Genomic DNA, 21154 nt, shown 5'->3' on the forward strand with positions numbered 1-21154 from the left:
GGAGAATTTGGTTCATTACAGGAATGTGTGTGTGCGTGTGTGTGTGCGTGCGTGTGTGCTTACATCGTTTTAAATCTGGATTGAGGAGTTCAAACTTGACAGTTCATTCTGTATTTGTCTATACAGACAGACAACTTAGTTCAAAGTTTCAGCCCCCACAGTTTTAACTGAGTAAGGTCAGTCTGTCATGTGATGCAATGAAAAACTCAAAATATGTTGGATTAATTTTTTTGATCTGGGGAAAAGCTAATATTCTGTGTTTAAAAAAAAGGATATCACACACAGAAGGTTTAGCAGCCTGATTTTTATATATTTTTTTAGTAGTTTGAAATCTGACCAATTTTTAGACTTAGGTATAAAACCAATGTTGTAATGCAATATAATATTTATCCTCCATAATTCTATCATTGACAAGTGGATACATTTAGATCATCCTATACATGAATAATATATTGGTCAGATAATATAATACTTAAACTGCTGCCTAAGGGGTGCCCAGGTGGCTTAGTGGTCCAGCTGGTGACCACATGCATGTGCCGTGCTGCGGCGCGGGCGGCGCAGGTTTGAGTCCCGGCCTGTCGTCAGCTTGCCCAAGTGTCCTTCCCCCACTTCTTGTCTCTCTCCACTGCAGATAGAAACTTTTGGTGTTATATATCAGACAGGTTTGTGACAGTCTATGGTAATCTGGACTCATACACTTTCTACACATTTTTAAACAATAACAAATGTCAACATTTTCTATATGGTTCCTGCCACCACTTTGTCCTGAATATATATATATATATATATATATATATATATATATATAAATATATATATATATATATAAATATATATATATATATATATATATATATATATATATATATATATATATATATATATATATAAATATATATATATATATATATATATATATATATATATATATATATATATATATATATATATATATATATATATATATATATACACACACACAACCATGTCTTTGAATTAAAGTGAACAGCAAGATGGAGTCTTTACATTTTTTTGTGTCTTTTTAACTGTTGTCCAATATGCCTTTTGCTCCAATGTAGTGGAGCAAAAGGCAACAAACACCTTTCCCTTTGAGTTAAATGAAAACAGTCAAAATAAGGAGCACTCCAGTGATTGAATACTTCACTGCAGGGGTCAGGTTTGATAATGATAAAATGGTCAAGACTCAAACAGAAGGCTGACATATTCTGACCTGTAACGGACCTCCAAAGAGAAAGAGACGGGAAAAAAAAATGGATCCCACATTTCCCATAAAGCCGTCTGTCAGTATCTGTCAATAGAGCTGAAAAGTGTGAGGAGATTTTAATACGGATTCAGTATTTAGTTAAATGATTAGAAATATGTGCAGAAAAAGTCTCTCTATATGGCTCAAAGACGTTTAAAGAAAAAAGCGTAAAATGTGTCTGCATACCCATCCAGAGGTCATCACAGTGACATCATCAGGGTTACGTTTTTCATACCCGGCAAAACTCTTCGGGAGTCACGGCAGTTATGTGGCTGCTGAGGTGAGAGGCAGTGACTGGAAGTCGGAGCTGAGTGCCCCTTTAAATACTGCTTCTCTGACACAATAATTAAACATGTTAGCGTCGTCACGCTATTACATAATCACCCCTTAATAGGACGCCTGCACCTCCACCTAGAGAGCAAAGCAGGAACTGCAGGCACGAATTTGTTGCGCTCTGAATCAGCCCCTCATCAGAAAATGATGTGGCAGCCTTCAGTGATGAAGAACACCCCCCCTCACCGAGTCGTGATGAGGTGAACCGGCGGCGAGAGAGAGAGAGAGAGAGAGGGAGAGAGAGCATCTCCATCAGCAGCAGCAGCACCGACCGAGACTCTCCCCTCATCCACCGACGGACGCCCACACTTCCGGACTGGACCCTCTGGAGGCAGCTGGGTCGAGACGCATCCGTCTCCCAGTGCTGCTTGAGATGAGGATAAGACGACGACGGAGCGAAGGCGACATGCTCGTTAACTTCCATTAAATCTTCCCGTGGCAAATCTGAGCTGAACTGATCAAATATCGGCGGTTCATTCGCCCATCACTCAGAGGGGATCCAGGCTTTGGCCACACCGTCTGTCTGTCCGCTGTCAACTGTTGCTTATTTTCTCTGTAAATGAATCTTGTAAGGTAGGTGAACTCATTACGTGTCACTGTATATCAGAATTTATGATTGGAGACTGAAGATGGATAGAAAGACTGATCACTTGCTGCCTGGTAGTGATCACGATGAGGATGCTGTGAAGCTCACTGGGAACAGCTGTAAATAACTCAGCATTCCTACATATCTCATAACTGTCATGTCTTTTTTTAATAGTCAGCCTCAGGGTTTATTTTCTTGAAGAGCATTTTAAGTAAACACGCACTTGCCACTTCCTCCTCCTCTACATCTTGCTATCTCTTCCCTTTTCTCTGTCCCTGTGGTCTTTGTGGCATAGGATAGGCCATCCCCTCCTCTTCCTCAGCCTTTTCAACTTTATTTCATATCTGGCCCACAGAAGCCATCTGGATCTAGGCTGAGGCTGTCCCGAGGGCAAACAAAGTAGACCAGTGCTGCAACTAAGAATTATTTTCATTATCAGTTCATTATCAGCTAATTATTCTGTTAAGTGTCCATTACAGCAACTTCCACAGCCTGGCCTTGTTTCCGGCCCCAAACCCAAGGATAGTGAATTTTCATTGATGTAGGAAAAAAAGTTCCTAAATGAGAATCACATATATTTTTGTAGTTTTGCTTAAAAAAAAATTAGGCCTACTGAAGCGATTACTGGATTACGGGAGTCGTTTTTGTTACGTCTCGAGCAAACACTGTAATTCCCACAGCTCACACACTGAGTCATGTGTGCCTTGTTATGAGCTGAGGCAAACTGATCATAGTGATTTTTGTTTTTTTCTTAATCAGATATGATGTCAGTTGTCTTTTATGAGTACACCACAGCTGTGTTTTTAGCTGCTTCACAATGCAGTACAGGAGACCTTCATGGGTTGCTTTTGTTATGTAACATTTCTTGATTTATTCATTCAAATGCTGTTGAACATGTACCCATTAGAATTTTCTGCCACTGGACTTTGATTATCTTTTTTAGCTATCTGTCGACAACACCCTCAAATGATTCAATCAAGACCTCAGATGAGCAAAAAAAAAAAAAAAAAAAAAGGGTGAAATATTCTGTGGTTTGTCTTCACAGTTGTGACTAACTGCAGCTGTTCTGTGTTGTGTATCAGTTTAAAAGGACTGTTTTTGCCTTTTGATGTGTTAGTTGGACCAAACCAGGTAATCTCAAGACTGTTGATGGGATTTTTTTTTTCTTCACAGCTGATACAGAGATTCATCTGTTTTTGATTTTCTATTTTAGCCCTATTTTGCACAATGAGGTAATATTTTTCCAGTTTAATGCAGTTAGGTTCACTGGGATACATAGCTTAAATTCTCATATTTTAATCACCATTTAGATTCACTGATCTATGTTATTTCTAATTTGATCCAAAACATTTGATTTACAGCGATAGTTACATGACAGATATTTTCAGCAGTGTGCAAATATTAATTTTATAATAGTTAATGTGATTGCACAAAGACAGCATGAAGTAAAGCAGTGTTAAGTCACGTCTAGTGTTAACTGGACTGAGGTCTCCGTGGTTCAGTTAGACAGAGGCACAGATAGACCGTGATGTTTCCACAGCTCTGCTCTGTCCAGTTTCTGTGTCTCTCTGCCTGGCCTCTGGCCTGCTAATTATCAGCCAGCTTGATAAAGTCATTAATGACCTGGCCAAGCCTGCTGGGCCTGGCGCTGACACACTACACAGAGTCAGCTAGACAGTGTGAGGCCAGTGTTGGTTACAGGGTGAGGAAGTCTTTTATTTGGGACAGGACGATGTGTTTCTGGGCTGGGTCAGTTAGTATTAATAGATCCAAATGAGTGTCACTCTGCAAAACAGCTGCAAATTCGAGAAAGGAAAAAAATGAAGGTGGTGCTATCTTTGCTCATTTCTCCTCCTGAACATGTCCATGCAGGATCGGGAATATCTTATCATAATCATTTTTTTTTTTTTTTTTGAAATCTTCTAAACTGCAGCAAGATTTAAACAGCTTGTGTGGGAGGAGAACACGCTCTGTGATGTATCACACTGTTGCACAACAATCACACATATACCAGGAGCTAATTTAAGAGCAATATTTGCTCTTTTTATCTTAAACTGAAGAATTGTTCCTATATATCCACTTGTGATTCAGCCAGCTGTGGAAAATTTTTGGCACATGCATGCACAGCTCCACAGATGTGCAGCATGGTTAGCTGTTAGGCGTTTGCACTCTCTTATTTAAATTAAATATATTTAGGTTTATAAAAACAAATTTTTTAGGTGCTGAGTGGTATTCCCTTTCCCTTTTCTCACTAGTCTTACAACAATGTGTATGTGCATGTGTGTGAGTCTGTGTGTGAGGAACAGAGAGATTGTTAAATCTAGGTCTCTTATGAAATCGGGCTCTGTAAGATGCAGCACTTGAAATAGGGAGGGGACTTTTTTTTGTGAGTCCATGTGTACATGTGAATGTGTTTATGTTTTGTGTGTCTGCATGGATGTCTTTGTCCAGTTGCCTTCCCGCATGTTAATTTCATCAACGGTAAGGAGAGGGAAGCCGTGGTGGTGGTGGGAACAGGAGCAGGAGGAGGGAGGATGAAAGAAGCGAGGAGTTTTCTGTTGTGAGGAAGGAGGGAAAAAAAAGACAATCCCTGTCTGTGGTTTCCATGACTACAGTGACATCACTGACAGGGTGCTACCTCCCGAACTGTTTGAGTTTCTGTACTGAGTGTTCGTATTCAAAGGAACAGATCAGAGTGTGTGTGTGTGTATGAGAGAGAGAGAGAGAAAATGTAGGCATGGCTGTAGGTGTAAGCCGTTTCTGAAAGAGATCAAGCCACTGTGGTTACCCACTGTTGCCAAGCAACAGCAGTCATGGCAACAAGTTGAAGCATGAACTAGTGTTGCTAAGCAAAATGAGAGTGTGGGGTGAATTATTAGAATTGTGATACAAGTGGATTTAAATATCATACACAGTAAATATAGTCTTACAAATTCCTATTGAAGTTGACCCATTAGTCTTATAATATATATACTATTACAATGGCACATGCTCATATCAATGACATCAGCATCAGGCTTCAGACTGAGTTTTTCTTTTCCTTTTTTTACTCTTAACTTTACATGATGCCTTTGAGAGTATATATATCCTAATATGGTCATCGAATAAGGCTGTGAGAATCAAAGCCCCGCCCACCTGTTGTTCAAACCTTGTGAGGGGCAGCCAATGAGAAGAAAGTTGGCTTAAAGAGAGAACAACTTTTTTCAGACAAAGGATGAGTAAAGGGTATTGTGCCAAGGTCCAGTATAAGTTAGATAAGGAATATCTGAGACATGATTCATGCAAAGTTCTTCAGGTAGAGTCCAATAAACATAAAATAAATATGGACTTTTAATTGAGCATGATACATGCCCTTTAAAGCTCAGCAACCTCTCAGATAAATATCTTAAAACAGCAGCCAACAGCCTGTGATATATGTACTGTAGATGTTGTGATGTAGAAGAATGTAAAATAAAAGCAAATGTGAAAATGTGTCATTTACATAAATGCTGCTTTCAAGGCTGAATGGAGAACATGACGTAAGAGTTTGTCAGTAGATCTAAGAGATCTAGGAATTGTGTGAAGGTGAATAACAGTGGCAAAATGGGGGGTGGGGGGGTCACATATATTAGCACCAGTTAAGTTAAGTCTAGCTGCAGCATTTTGAACTAATTGGAGATGAGATAACTTTAAAATGGAGGTCCGCACACCAAAGAGCTCCTTGGAAAAGTTTAATCCATCAACATTAAAACAGTGACGTTTCGGGCACTTCACCCCGAAACGTGATGGATTAAACTTTTCCAAGGATCTCTTTGGTGTGAAGACCTCCTCCTTTTTTTTTTTATTGAGTTTCGCTTGGATCCAGCACCCTGGTTAATTTTTGGATGTGCGTGTTTCTCTTTAATTAAATAACTTCAAAATGGGCCACAATACAGCAAATTACAATATTCAAGTCTATGAAACAAAGGTATGGGATTAGGCAGAATGTGAATTTAGCAATAATTTTTAAATGATAAAGCTTAACAGATAATAGAACAACAGAGCTCAGGGTCAAAAATTATGCCCAGATTCTTCACGTTAAGTGACCCAATTCATCTGAAAAATAAAACGAAACTCAGAGTTTAAAGGAACCCCAAATGATAACCTCAGTTTTATCCTCATTAAGCTGGAGGAAATTATTAGCAGTCCAACTCTTGATTTCTGTTAAGCATTTAAAAAGAGTAGTTAGAAACCCAGGAGATTTCAAAGGAAATTAAAAATGAGAATCATAACCATATTGATGGAAAGAAATATATCACCTGATAATACTCCCCAATGGGAGTAAATAAAGAGAGAAAAGAACTGGACCCAAAACAGACCCTTGGGGGACTCCATAAAGAACAGAAGGAGCGGTAGAACTGACCATTTCACACCCTCAGTGCTAACCAACTATTCTGTGATAATAAGAGTTTATGATCTAGTGTATCAAAGGCAGCAGTGAGATTCAATAAAACCTAGACCGCATCACCCGAGTCCAGAGTAAGAAGTGAATCGTTGATTACTTTTAGTAAAGCTGTTTCAGTGCTATGAAAGGCTCTAAAGCCAGATTGGACAGGTTCCAGAAAATTAGTGGAATTTCTAAAGGGTAATAATTTACCCATGTCAAGTTAGAGTAAATTCAATAAACATAACAAACTACCTTCTGTAGGAGCTAAAAGCCACGTAATATCCGCTAGTCACCGTGTAGTTAGAAGGTAATAAGTATCAGCCTATTAATGAGCAATGGGAAATTACCATTTTATTGCTCACAGGTTATCATATTATTAACACAATTTTATTATCCTGTTACTAACTGCCATTGTTACCACATTATTACCTCTACTTATTACACCACTATATACATTTCAATTTAATATTACTGAGCTAAAAGACAAGGTGGATACCAAGCTATTACTCTTATTGCCTTAGTAGTTACATGGTTGTTAAATGTTATTACGTGTTATTACTGCCTTATTTCCCTACATTATTACAGAACTATTGCCACATTATTACCAAGTGCTACCAAAACAAAGATTTTAGTTCATATCATGAAGCAGTTAATAAATGTGAACTTATTATGCACAATCATTTGCAGGTTTATGAACGGTCGTGTTCCTCCTAACAAGAGATACCAGCCCACCGAATATGAGCATGCTGCCAATTGTGCCACCCATGCGGTAAATACACACACACACACACACACACACACACACACACACACACACACAGACACACACACACACACACACACACACAAACAAACAAAGAAAGTGATAAAGCCCAGGAGAAATAAGTGAAAATCAGCAGCATCATACCCATGTTTACAAGTCAGTCCTGCTTGTCTGTGTTTTTGTACCTCGTGTTTCATTTATGCTATGAATTCATTTAGTTATGGATAATCCCCAGCCTACTGGGCAGCACAGTGTTACACTTTCAGTCAGAGGACCAATGGGAGCGGCTGTCAGCCTGGGTGTATGGGGCGGGGCTCAGCTCGCTCTTCATCATCTCTACCCTCTTCCACACTGTGGCCTGGAAGAAGAGCCACCTACGGTACACACACACACACACACACACACACACACACACACACACACACACACACCAAAGCATTGGCACACATTGTAGCACAATATTTGGGATGCAATGGATTACTTTAAATATTATATAATCTTTAATAATGATGCTACTTGCATAAACAGTGTCACTGAGTTGTTGCTGAGCTGTTTCTGGTCCGTCTTCAGGTCTGTGGAGCAGTGTTTTCACATGTGTGACAGGATGGTGATCTATTTCTTCATCGCTGCCTCCTACGCCCCTTGGTAAAAAAACTAGCCTGCTAAGCATGTGTGGGTGTGTGTAAACTGTATACATAAGTAAGTACATTATTCAAATTTTATTTATATACCTCCTTTCAACACTGAGGCTGGGCTCTGAAAAAGAATAAAGACACAAAAGAATATTAAAAATCAACATTACAGCAACAGGTGTAGCACAGAAAAAAAAATGAAAGAAAAACATATTACATATCAAATAGCATATCAAAAACTTGTGCCCAGAAAAAGAGAAGCAACCAAAAGAGATTTCTGGCTTAACTATGCAGGGGAAATGATTCCTCGGCCTGGGTCCAACGTGAGAAAACCGAAAAAAAAACTGTTCTCAGTCATCATGAAGTTACACTGACTGTAAATAAAAGATGGCCATGGTGTCCCTTTTAGGAACCTCAGCTTGACCATTTTAGCAGTTGCTGTCTTGTTTTTATTTTAAATCAAATGTGACTAGCAAGCGGATTTGACTGGAAACCTGAAGCCACTGCAAACTCAGCATCTCGTCAGTGACAAGCTAGCAAAAGCATACCCTGCTTTATAATCTAGCTTACTTTTTTTTTAAAGTCCCATTTAAACATCATACTGTACTCATAAACTTCTTGACAGACTTCTTTTTGAAACTAGAGGAGACGCCCCCGGCTGGTCATTAGACAGAATGCAGGTTGAAAGCTGCATTGACTTCTGTTCTTATGCCATTCATACTTTAGCTACAGTGACAAGTCTAGTAGGCTCATAAGCCATTAATAGTTAAATCAGCAAGATCATTCAAGGCTTCATTGATAAGGAGTGAGTAATTCTGGTGAATTTTAAACTAACTGTAATTGAGTAATGGCATCTTGGCTCCGAAAGGAAGACAAAAACTTTAATAACCATTTCCAGTTTTGGGAGTGGTAATATATTTTTACAGGATCCCTCAGTTGAAAGCACCAGGACTGAATAGCAGTCATTGCATGTGTCAAAATGGTAGTTCTGGTAGTTCAAAATGATGGCTTTTAGAGAGAGGTCTTCAATTAAAAGTTAATGAGACACTAATATCGTTGGTGAGCCTGTACATATTTGCAGCTAAAGCTTCCTGTTGTTTTTTTTGTTTGTTTGTTTTTAACAGGCTGAACCTGCGAGAGCTGGGTCCCTGGGCGTGTCACATGCGTTGGTTGGTGTGGGTCATGGCATCTTTTGGAACCACCTACGTCTTCTTCTTCCATGAGAGGTCTGTTCAAACGTTCATGTATTTATTGAAGTCCAGGTTAAACTGCCTCTCTCTGTATCCAGCTAATCAGATTGCTCCTTTATGACTGCATAATCTTAGTGACTTGCCAGCTGCTTCTGGGCTTTCAGTTGCATCTGATCACTGAGTGGAACGTCACCTGTTCACGTAGGGATGGAAGAAAGATTTTATGCTAATAAAGATTACTGAGGACTTTTTACATGCCCCTGCTTTCTTTTCTTAGCAAAGTAAAACATTTAAACTTCTTTTTTAAATTGTTTAAGCTTACTCCAAGCTGTTTTTCATGCTCAATAACTCATTTCTGTTACAGGTATAAGCTCATGGAGCTGATCTGCTACTCAGTGATGGGAGTTTTTCCTGCTCTTGTCATCCTCTCAATGGTGAGGCTGCTCACATATTCTGCTACTCTGATTGGGTTTAAAATGACCCCCATTAAGAGTTTAAAAATAATAAACTTAATGCCTCTTCTCAGCCGGAGCAGTCCGGGTTGTGTGAGCTGCTGGTCGGCGGGGCCTGCTACTGTTTGGGGATAGTCTTCTTCAAAAGTGATGGCATTGTCCCATTTGCTCACGCCATTTGGCACATGTTTGTAGCTATGGGAGCAGCCATACATTACTACGCCATCTGGAAGTACCTCTACGCCCAGCCACCCAATCAGGTCCACACCTCCAGATGACATCAGCACCAACCTCACAAAAAGTAACTCCCGTGTTTGTGCGGCTCCGAGGAGATGGTCCTAGCTGTGTCCGAATTCAGGGGCTGTCTCATCTTGAAGCTGGCGGGGGGTAAACGTGCATTTTCTAGCATGACAGAGACCAAAACTAATGGTGCATTCGTGTCACCCCCATCAGTTCGTAAAGTCAAACTTTTCCGTGTATAATCATCAAAACGTTGCCTTGAAGTGGCCATCAAACCAGTGAATGAATGGGTAATACGGGTCAGACAGCAGTGTACCAGGATAATGAAAAATATTGATTTAGTTTATTTGTAACACTTTCTATTATCCAGGCTGCCAACAAGAACAGCCACGAGCTTGGTTTAGTATAGACCCCATAATAACAGTAGGCCAGTGAAGAACTTGATATTTTTTTTGGTGTAAAGTCCTGTGTACATCACAACTTTCATAGGTAGAGAATGTTTTATTTGCATTTTTACTAAAGATAGCAGCATGTTTACACAGAGTATTTTAAAGCATAAAATAAAAAGATAATGTGCTAAAATAGAATAAAATACCATAATGCAATATGGCACAGTGCAAAACGTGAAGAAATGGTCCTGAACAGGAAAATTTAAGCCCTGTTTTAATGCAATGCAGTTGATGCAATTTTGGGGATTTGCTTTGTGTTGCATGAAATCTGAATGGTGCTGCCTCTCCTTGTAAGGACAGCTGCCCTGGATAATGACTGATGAAGTCAAAGACATGAGGTGCATATCATCTCTGCAGTGTCTACACCTATTCCAAATCCACCTGTATCAGCCTGCTAGTGGGTTACTGCGCCTTCAATTCAGCCTGAGAGGCAAAGCATTTTATTCATTGAGATCTTCTGTCATTAGGATTTTGGCAGCTGGACAACCAGAGGACACTATTTAGAAATATTATAGTAAGTTGATCGTCCCCAGTTTAAATAATTTCTTACGAACCAGTGACTGACTGAAGTGAAATACCTCCTGTGATGTGATACCTCCTAACTTTACGAGCCGATGAGGGCGACTGAATGCACCATTTAGCAGTTAACTGGCATGTTCGGTATACATGAAGGATGAATGCAATGAATCTGAACCTCAAGGCGGGCTGCTCCTGAACTGGGACACTTTTTTTTTTTCCCCTTTCTGACCTCAGATGATTTTAGTTTTACACTTGTTACAGTATTGTGCAGGAATTTGGTTTCAGGGGTTAATTGCTATTCTTGGAGATTTCTCTCTCTGTGGTGCACGCCCAGATTTAGGGTACAGAAGTTGAACTGAGGGCATTGTCTTATTGTCAAGAGGAAGGCAATGTTTACAATTAGCAGAACTGACTCACAATTAATCTTAGTGTTATCATACTTAAAAGAAGGCGTGTTTAGTCTGATTACACTTATCAGGCAGCAACATCAGTAATTTACTATTCCAATTCAGAGCTCTAGATAGTATTATTACTGTTATTGTTATTAGTTGTGCTATCTACGCTGTAGTACTCTGTATGATTTTTAACAATGGTTGCTTCAGTCGGTGACTTCCTGTGATTTCCAAACAGTTTTTAACATGACTGTAGAATGTAGATTTTTTTTTTAATTTAAGTTGAACACTCAGATATTTGTAGTTTTAGTCTTGGAGACTTTATCCATGTGCTTCCACATTTACTAGGCTCCACACAGTAGATTATTGAGCATAAACACTGAATTCTGATAGTTTACTGTTGTTCATTAGGTTTAGTATGTGACGATACAGTATTTATCGGAGACGTACAGTATATGTCGACTTCATCTATATTTTCTTCTGATGTTCGCGTAGTGTTACTTGATCACCTTCTCGGTCTTCATCCTAAACGAATGGAAAACATTTGACAGTTACTACGTGGTTGGACCTCAGAGGGGAAAACCTGATTCAGCACTGCCAGAAGACTTACTGCCGTTAACTGATAGCACACTACTACTGTATATGTATGTTTCACACTTGAAAGGAAACTGAAGCTATAGTATTGTTGAACAATCTGGCCCAATATGAAAGGCATCTCAGGTGTGTGTGTGTGTGTGTGTGTGTGTGTGTGTGTGTGTGTGTGTGTGTGTGTGTGTGTGTGTGTGTGTTTGTGAGTGTGTTTATGCCTGGATGTATCCTATACTATCTGACTACCATGAATCCAACGCCTCTTAACTGGCTGAGTCTATGTTTACATGTGAGCGCATGTACTTTGAACACATCAAAATATATTTGAAATATGTATGTATTCTTAGCGTTACGCTGTATGTGCTGCCACATGGTTTGAAGGACAAAGTAGAGTGTGATTAATGTGGCCAGAAGATTTAAAAAGGTCGAAGCAGCTGGTATTTAAGGGTCCTTCATTATAGTTTCGCTGCCGTGTGTCAGAAAATTTGGGCTTAAAAGTCCATTAAAGGAGCAGTGGTGCTGCTCTGGCTGGCTGCAGCTCTGATCAAATCTCTGTGAAGCTGTTTTTTTGTTTTTTTAATGCTGGCACCTTTTCATACAGTTTCACCTGTTTACTCAAGTAGGACAGCTGGCCCAGTTTTCTGCAAGCTTTACATATTATTATAAAATAACTAGGTAAGAGGGAGCTTTTTTGGGGGGGGCTCAGATAGAAAATGATTTACAATCTTTATAGCTGTAATACTTTAATATTTTTAAATAATGCTTTAAAAAAAGCTGCCCTCCCCAAAAAATAAATAAATAAAAAATTGCTGCAAAATCCACAAAAGTTTGCATTTGGAGTTGAATCAAACACTGTGACAAACACATATGAGATATTTATACATGTAAGTGCAGTATAGTTCATGAGATTTTTAATGTTGAGGCCGACACACAAAACCTAGATTCAGATCCAAACTGTAGATCATGTCTCCCTCAGTCTTTTTAGACTTTACAAACTGACAACCAGCACAAAACTGGACTGAAAACAAGTTGGGTTTTTTTCTAAGAAAAGATCGCCCTCTTTGCGTAGCCACTGTTGCCTCGACACACCAAATATTCATAAAAAAGGAAGAAATGTGAATGAAACGTTTTACCTTAGGGTCCAAAAACTAAATGATGACACCAAACCCGAGGCAAAGAGTGACAAAATAACCCGAGGGTAACGCAACACTTTATCAGTTCTTACGTTGGATTTTCAGTCGCTGGGGAGTGTGGAATAAACTCATGGGCCGCTGCATGCAGGAAATTGCATTTGTCACATGGTGGATCTCTTTTTTAAAACTGGAGTATTTATACTCTCAGTGTTTACTTGAGTCTCTGGGATGAACCAAATAACTGAGAGTTTCCTGTTTATTGTATCCAAGCCAGGTTCGGCCGCGCTGTGGTAAAGTAAAGGATTTGATGTGTGTCTTGTCTTGATTACAGTATCTGTCTCATTCAGACATACAATGCCCACCTGCCTTTGTAAAGATCTTTATAAAATGTCCATAAAGCTTTTGTGGACCCTCTGTATATTGTTTATAGACACTCTGTGATTGTGGAGCTGCTGACTCTGTTCTCAGTCCTGCTGGTGTTTTCTTTCTTGTCCTACAGGACTGATTATATTATCCCACCCCTTATTCTAGTTTTCAGATTGGTTATTGTGTCTGTGGTGCTTTTTGTGCTGTGATAAGCCGATATGATGCCAACAATGCTTTTATCTTTTCTATTTCTCTTGTAATAAATAAGCTTTTTCATGCACTTTGTCATTCTTTCATAGTTTTACTTTTTTTTGTCTACAGGAGCTCACGAAAAATTTTGATTCATTTTAATTCAACCAAAATTCATTGTTAAGAACACAGAAATAAATCAAGGCAGATTTATTTTATATAATTAACCTCATATTTGAGTTTCTCCTATAACCCCTTGGGGAAATTAATTGCCCACACCTGCACATGATTAATTAATCATCATCAAGATTCAAGATTCAAGATTCAAGAAGTTTATTGTCATGTACACCGCAAAACACTGTGGTTATGCTGAGCAATGAAATTCTTACTTGCGACTGCTTTACAAACAATTGAAATAAGCAACTAAGTTAAAATAAAATTTAAGAACTAGTATATTAGGAAAGTAAAAGTAGAAAATAAAAATAAATAAATAATAAAGCAAGTGCAATATATACAGATATATACAGATGAAAGAAAGGCAGGTAATCACAGTTTGGTAATCAGTCAGTGGTTCAGTAGCCTGATGGCCTGTGGATAGAAACTGTTTTTTAGTCTGGTTGTTCTTGCTTTTACACTCCTGTAACGTCTGCCAGACGGCAGGAGTGTGAAGAGTGTGTGCTGTGGGTGGGTACGGTCCTTGATGATGTTGTGTGCCCTCTTTATTACCCGGGTATTATAAGTGTCCTGTAGTGATGGGAAGGCAGCTCCACAGATGAATTGTGCTGTTTTGATGACACACTGGAGAGCCTTCCTGTCCTGACTGGTGCAGTTTCCATACCACACCGTGATGGAGTTTGTCAGGATGCTCTCCACAGTGCATCTGTAAAAGTTGCTGAGGAGCTTGGGGGATAATCCGAATTTCCTCAGTTTCCTTAAGAAGAAGAGTCTCTGCTGAGCTTTCTTGACAGTCTGTGCTGTGTTGTAGGTCCAGGTGAGGTCTTCACTGATGTGGGTGCCAAGGAATTTGAAGGTCTTCACTCTCTCCACCTGAGTCCCGTTGATGAATAATGGAGCATGCTGGTCTCTTCTCTTCCTCGGGTCAATAATCATCTCCTTAGTCTTCTCTGTATTTAAGGAGAGATTATTTTCCTGGCACCAGGACACCAGCTGGGCCACCTCTTCCCTGTAAGCTGCTTCCTCTCCCCCAGTAATCAGCCCAATGACGGTGGTGTCATCAGCAAACTTGACGATGGAGGTGTTGCTTTGGGAGGGGATGCAGTCGTAGGTGAAGAGGGTGTACAGGAGAGGACTGAGCACACAGCCTTGTGGGGTCCCAGTGCTCACTGTCTTTGTTTCTGATGTCCTGGTACCAACTCTGACTGCCTGAGGTCTGTCTGTAAGGAAGTCCAAGACCCAGCGGCAGAGGGAGGGTGGTATTCCGAGGGTGAACAGCTTTTCAACCAGCCTGCTTGGGATGACGGTGTTGAAAGCTGAACTGTAGTCTATAAACAGCAGTCGAACATAAGTGTCCTTATTTTCAAGGTGTGAGAGGGCTGTATGGATGGCTGCATTAACAGCATTAACAGCATCATCAGTTGAACGGTTCTGACGGTATGCAAATTGCAGGGGATCTAATGTGTCCGGAATGGATCCTTTAATATGGGACATGACCATCCAGTGTGAGCGCTTCTATAAAAGCAGAAGTTTCAGCAGTTTGCTGGTCTGGAGCATTCAGGTGTGTGTTAGCACAATGCTAAGGAGGAAAGACATCAGCAACAATTTTCAGAGAAGCAAATGTTGCTGCCCGTCAAGCTGGGAAAGATTTTAAGGCCATTTGCAGATAATTTGAAGTCCATCATTGTGCAGTAAGAAAGAATATTCACAACATTCAAGATAGTTTTTCACTGCTTCTGCATTTTGGCTTAGTTTGTGTTAAATAAATAATGACATGGTGTCATATGTCATGTTGTTCATCTGAGGTTCTATTTAAGTAAGATCTGGTAAGGATAATTTTTATTGTGTCCTGATATATAAAACCTTAGAACTGACAGAGGGTGTACTTTTTTCTGTACACTGTAGCTCTGCTATTAATGCAAACAAATAAAAAGTTGAAGAAAAATGTAAATATTAAATTGTAATTTATGGCCTAATTAATGACTTAATCTATAAATTATATATATGGTAATGCTGAAAAATATTAATAATGAAAAAAGCCACGTGTTAAAGTCCACTTTGTTGCTTTCCTTCTTATTCGGACCTAGCGCTGTACTCCGTGAGCGCACCGCCTCTGTCCGCCAGGGGGCATCGTGTCTGCACACTCTGGTGCCAGAGCAGGTGCACCGAGGTGAAGCATCGCGTAGAGCTCGGGTGTTTCCGTCGCGGCTCGTCAGTGAACCGCTGTGGATGTGGGAATGCGGTTGCCGGAGGCTGTGGGCATTGCTGGACACTCGGCGGAGATGTGCACACGGGAGCAGGAGCCCACAGCAGCTGGCTGTCGTCCAAGTTAACGGGCTGTTTTGGGGATGTGGGTGGGACCCCCGGACGGCTGTGTGTCGCTTGGAGCAGGGCAGCTGGGTGTTTTCTCCTCCCCACATTTATAGCCTGTGATTTTCTGCCTAGTAGGGGGAGAATCAGAGAGACGCCAAGAAGGATTCCCCAGCACTATGGAGCCGCGCATTGCAGGCAGCGTGAGTACAAACGCAACAGACACCGGGAGAGTCCTCAGGGGACTGGGCTTGTCACTGCTGGAATCACTCATCAACTTTTCCGCGACCTATTTTATTCACAGGCAGACGCGTCACTGCTTTCTGCGCCCCGATATGCAAAAAAAAGAAGAAAAAAAAAAAGAAAAGATGTTTTTTTCTTTTTTGTTGTGTGTTGCGCAGGTGTCCAAACAACATTTAGATAAAACTGATCATTAATTGTGTGCAAAGAGCTCCTGCAGAAATACAGACACACCTGCTGGCCGTCAGAGGTCGAGGCTGTGAGTTTTCAGTGCCGCGCCTGGCGACTCGTCCGCGGATTAATTTCTAAGGATCTTCTCCTGCCTTTTGTTGCTACGGCGGTTGCTACTGACGACCAGTGAGTCCGAAGTCGTAAACAGACGGACTGGCTGTAAATAACGGGCAGACCCACAGCGGTCAGAAGTTCAGCCCTATATTATAATATAATGTAGGTGTGCGTTTTTTTTCCTGCACGCAGTGTTTAAATCTGACCTTCTGCGAGTGAAGACAAGGACACACGGAGAGTCAGAAGTCGGTGTGACATGGTTACCAAATGTAACACTACCTCCTGGGTTAGTAAACGCAACCTCGTTTACCCAATGCAAAATTTAACTCCCCTCCCTATGTGTGTTGCTTTCTGCGTGTAGGATTGAGTTAACTGCAGCCAAGTAGCCAGATTACCGTGGATTAGCAGGCATTTAAAATAGTCACATTATCCCACCAGTCCTCTCGCACAGTCAGCTACAACAACACCTTTTAGGTTGTCTGCCAAATATTTTTGCTGTAAAGGAACTCAGGGTTGCAAGAGGGAACCAGATGCAGTAGAAACAGGCTGTGTGAGGTTCTGCTTTCACCTGCTGCAGTTGGTTCCTGATGAGACCTCCACTGAAGGTCTTCATCGGTTAAAAGAGTTCATGCAAAGCCGAGAATGAAGCTGACACACCTTAGGGGTGTAGACGGGAAACAGACCTGCTTGTTGAGGTAAAGACGCATGACCCGGATGAAGGTGGATGTCGGATTTTTTTTTTTTTTTTTTGGGGGGGGGGGGGGGGGGGGGGGGTCTTTATACTTTGCTAAAAAAATAGGAAATAGGTGCAGCAGTTTATTGAAGCATGTGCATGCACACGTGGAAATACAGTATATAAAGCAAAAACATAGTTTGTACAATTCTAACAAGCTTGAAAGTCAATATTTGGAATGAACACCTTTATTTACAGTCTGAACTCTCGCTTGTAATTTCTTTCAGTAGTCTTCAGGAATAGTTCCCATTTTTTTTGAAGGACATTCAAAGCTCTTCTTTAAATGTTGGCTGCCTTTTATTCTGTTCTGTGTCAGGATGATCTCACACTGCATCAGTAATGATGAGGTCTGGCTACAGAGAGGCCAGTCCATGACTGATAGTTCTCCGTTGTGTGTTTTCTATCCAGGTATGGTTTTACTGCACTGGCAGTATGTTTGGGATCATTGTCATGTTAAAAATTAAGCTGTTGTCAATCAGACACTTTCCAGATGGTATTACATGGTGGACCAAAATCTGATGGTACTTTTCTGTGTTCATTATTCCATCAACTTTGACAAGATCTCCAGCACCACTAGCTGCAGTGCAGCCCCAAACCATGACAGAGCCTCCACCATGTTTATGGCTGTAGACACTGCCTCTTTTCTGATCTCCTCTGTACATATTGATTTCCCTTCTTTAAGAGTGGCTTCTTCACAGCCACTCTTCTACTGAGACCATTTCTGATGAGGCTTCAGTGAACAGCAGATGAATCAGCTGAAGGGTCAGATGCTTATCTCAGGTACTGTGTCAGGTCTTTGCTGGATTTCTTCTATTTCTTAAGGCCATGACTTTCAGATATTGTTCATCTGCTGTAGATAGTTTTTTAGGACAGCCTCTTCTTTTTTGTCCTCCACTTGTCCAGTTTCCTATTAAGTTTTCCGTTTTGGTTCAAAAATATTATTTTATGTCTGTCAAACTGTGTTATCTTTGACATTTTTCATGGATTCAACAAAAGAAATGGGAACAAATTATGTGTTTTTGCAAGTGTTAAGTGGCTTAACAAACAAAAAATTCCTCTGAAAATGGTCAGGTACAAGGACTGGACTGCAGATGAGTGAAAAAGCAGCCAATGTCCAAAGAAAATCTTTCAAAGCCTGGAGAACTATTGCTCAAGACCACTTTAAAAAATTGCAAAACATAAATAAAAGAGGGGTGACTCAAGACTGCATATATAAAATTAAACACAATAATTGTTAGTGATTTCAGGTTTCAGGCTTGCCTTCATTCTTTGCAAATTTAAATTAACAGTGCTTCCAGTAGTCAGCTTTATGTCATTTCTGTCCTTTCTGTGATTTATGATTATATTAATACATCAAAAACTGAATAGTTGCTGACAGAAAATGCTGTATGCTAGATGGATTTATTTTCAAATAACATAAAAATAATCTGTTAAGTGCTTATTGGCTTACAAACATTGCTTGATTTTTGATCTTTGCAGAATCAAGTTTTTACCTGCAGCACAGTGTCCTGGCCAGGTCAGTTTCAGCAGACACAAAGTCAAGAGTCTGGTGTGAAAACAGCTCAGTGCTTTCAATAAAATCATTAAAAAGCTGAAAGCAGAAAGTATTATTTAATTCCAGAGGAGGCAGACAGGCTGCTAATGATTTTAAACTCCACTGAGATTCTTCAGCTGAACATCATCTGTTATATTTCTCCAGTGTGAAAGGTGACAGTGACGTGAAAGGCAAAGCATATGACAGGCAACTGTACACGTTGTGCTGCTGCACATAGAGGCAACAATACTGTCAGCATCAAGGTACTCACAACACACACACACATATATATTTTTTTATCATGGTCTGTTTACAGTGGATACATTTTCCATTAGACTAGATTTCCTTTAGCATCATCATCCTCTACAAATATTATGTATATGCTGTTGCTGTATGTTCAGCATCACCGTTGTTGTGTGTTTTTCCTGTGTTTGTGTGTTATCTGGAAATTAGGGATGCACTGATCCAGCTTTTTTCATGTCAGCTATTATACTGATATCTTTCCTTCCGGTGCATTCTGATGCAGTTGCTACAGATACAGATCTAGTACCAGTGCAGATCAAATACCAGTGTTAGATTAATAAGCTGTGTTCCTCGCTGTAAGGAAGACACTGGGAATAATTCTTTTAATATGCAAGCAACCGGATAAAACAGGCACAAACATTGTTTTCATAAATTGGTATTTATTAGTAAATTAATGGCAACTGGATGAAAATAAAAATGAAAATAAAATTTAAAAAAATTAAATATGTATGTATGTATTATTATTTGCACTAGTCTCACTTTAGCACAGTGTGAGAGATTTATGTATATGATGTAAATAACGGCGTACTGCTGTTATTTATGGTCACTCTTGCTTCTCCTATTGCTGCTCTCAGTCTCACTGTGAGTACGTCTCTTCACAAGTATGTGTGGAGTGGAGCTGATAGAAGACAGGTGAAGTGGAACAATAATAATCAAATTGACAGCAACGTGTTATGTTAACCGTAAGTGCAATAAAAGCTCCACAACAAGAGTTAAATCTGGTCCAACCTTCTGAGTCAGGATCGGATATTTGATCCAGATATCAGATTGGTGAATCCCTACTGGAAACATCTAATTCCTGTGCATGGGATTAAAAGCAAAGGATCTAAAATGTATGTGCTTGCCCACCAGTTGTGGAGTCTGTGAAGTAAAACAGCGGCATCATGTTCTACGGTTCTTCCTCTGGGGCGAGTATGTCCCTGCCATCCAAGAGCCGCTTGAAACGTCAGAGCAGGACCTTCACGCAGGTGCTCACACACAAACACTCAACTTATAGAAACACACTCACCAGATGAGAGCATCCAGGTCAAATAAAGTTCATAACTGAATAAAACAAATACAATACAACACAATATAATAATAGCGCTTGCTTGTTTGACATATTGTGAACACTTAGTGTCAGCTTACCTGTATTAAAAACGTATTTTCTTACGATCTGTAAATTGGACTGAATGTCATCCACATTAGCGACTTGACTCTGTGTCAGTCAGTCTACTATGCTGGTCCTGAATGGAATATCCCAACAACTTTTGGCATGGATTGTCAAAAGATACGACCTTTCATAGTGACCAATACTTCCCTGACTTTTCCTCCAGTGCCATGATGGGGCTCAGGCTCATTCCCTTGTTGGATTAAACATTGTGATCTTCTAACTTTTTATTAATCACCAGGTCAAAAAGTTGGATTTGTTTTATACTGCTTTATTACAAATACTTGCAAAAATAAGAGTTGCAACTAAAGGGTTCCACACGTTATCTATGAAAAGCAAAAACCGTACCCAACTGAAATTTGGTTGCTGTACCCTTCAAGCTCGTCTCCTTGTGAAATGCTGCATTTAAGATGCATTCTCCTCCAGTATGTGACAAACAGTTCATTCAGATTTTCACTTTGCATCAGCAAAGTCGTTGCAAGAAGCCAAATCTGGGGAGTAGGGTGGTTGGTAAGAGAAGTTTGTTTTGGTCAGGGCAGAAAATTTTGGGGATTCTAGCGTGCTCTCTGAGTGGGCACACAGTGGCGTCCACAGCAGCTCAGTTTGTTTCAGTCAGGTGTCCTCGCTCAGATGCCACAGGACATTACAGAAGAACTTTACACTGATAAATGTACAGTGCACAACCCCTATGGTTGTGCTTAGGCTAAGATACCTATGGACTCTTACCGTGGTTGTTGCCAGATACTCAGCTCTTATTAAGGAGTTCAAGGTAGAAAGAAAGCTGGGAGCACTGCAGATATTAATGAGAAGATGACCTCGAAGAGGACAACCACCAAATCTATAACTCTGGCATGGTTTTTCCTTTTCATGGGCACAGTTGTCATATCAACATTCCCATCAGCCTCTGCTTTGTACTACAGTGGG

General features: G+C 40.2%; 2 protein-coding genes and 1 long non-coding RNA gene across 8 annotated transcripts in view; 2 read left to right on the forward strand and 1 right to left on the reverse strand.

The window, feature by feature from the left end:
* Positions 1 to 47: 47 nt before the first annotated feature.
* Positions 48 to 1576, reverse strand: LOC115787906 (uncharacterized). The gene is made up of 3 exons (XR_004020552.1): positions 1451 to 1576; positions 1232 to 1321; positions 48 to 625 (listed from the first exon to the last, which is right to left on the reverse strand). It is a non-coding gene; the product is annotated as an uncharacterized LOC115787906 (long non-coding RNA).
* A 184-nt stretch (positions 1577 to 1760) lies between these two features.
* On the forward strand, positions 1761 to 13592 carry LOC115788107 (monocyte to macrophage differentiation factor 2-like). Its single transcript, XM_030741019.1, has 7 exons — positions 1761 to 2170; positions 7276 to 7357; positions 7570 to 7730; positions 7922 to 7996; positions 9108 to 9209; positions 9538 to 9607; positions 9700 to 13592. The coding sequence occupies exons 1-7, from the start codon at positions 2157 to 2159 to the stop codon at positions 9901 to 9903; spliced, it is 708 nt and encodes a 235-aa protein (XP_030596879.1). The 5' UTR covers positions 1761 to 2156; the 3' UTR covers positions 9904 to 13592.
* A 2200-nt stretch (positions 13593 to 15792) lies between these two features.
* radil (Ras association and DIL domains) overlaps positions 15793 to 21154 on the forward strand; it is a 33851-nt gene continuing 28489 nt past the window's right edge. For 2 of the 6 annotated variants that reach the window (XM_030738930.1, XM_030738966.1), the window contains exons 1-4: positions 16600 to 16796; positions 18723 to 18759; positions 18943 to 19040; positions 19933 to 20048. In XM_030738930.1, the coding sequence (XP_030594790.1) occupies positions 19965 to 20048 (84 nt within the window). In that variant the 5' untranslated portion in view covers positions 16600 to 16796; positions 18723 to 18759; positions 18943 to 19040; positions 19933 to 19964. Of the gene's footprint in view, positions 16189 to 16599; positions 17206 to 18722; positions 18760 to 18942; positions 19041 to 19932; positions 20049 to 21154 lie in introns of those variants that run through there. The other 4 variants (XM_030738942.1, XM_030738936.1, XM_030738949.1 and 1 more) reach the window with 4 other exon arrangements.

This window comes from Archocentrus centrarchus, chromosome 1 (genome assembly GCF_007364275.1).
Source record: "Archocentrus centrarchus isolate MPI-CPG fArcCen1 chromosome 1, fArcCen1, whole genome shotgun sequence".
Lineage (NCBI taxonomy): Eukaryota > Metazoa > Chordata > Actinopteri > Cichliformes > Cichlidae > Archocentrus > Archocentrus centrarchus.

What these genes read in the sequence shown, in the direction of transcription:
- LOC115788107 (XM_030741019.1), top strand. An exon ending in GTCTTCTTCTTCCATGAGAG is followed by an intron (nt 9,210 to 9,537) that starts GTCTGTTCAAAC and finishes TTTCTGTTACAG; the next exon opens with GTATAAGCTCATGGAGCTGA. An exon ending in CTCTTGTCATCCTCTCAATG is followed by an intron (nt 9,608 to 9,699) that starts GTGAGGCTGCTC and finishes GCCTCTTCTCAG; the next exon opens with CCGGAGCAGTCCGGGTTGTG.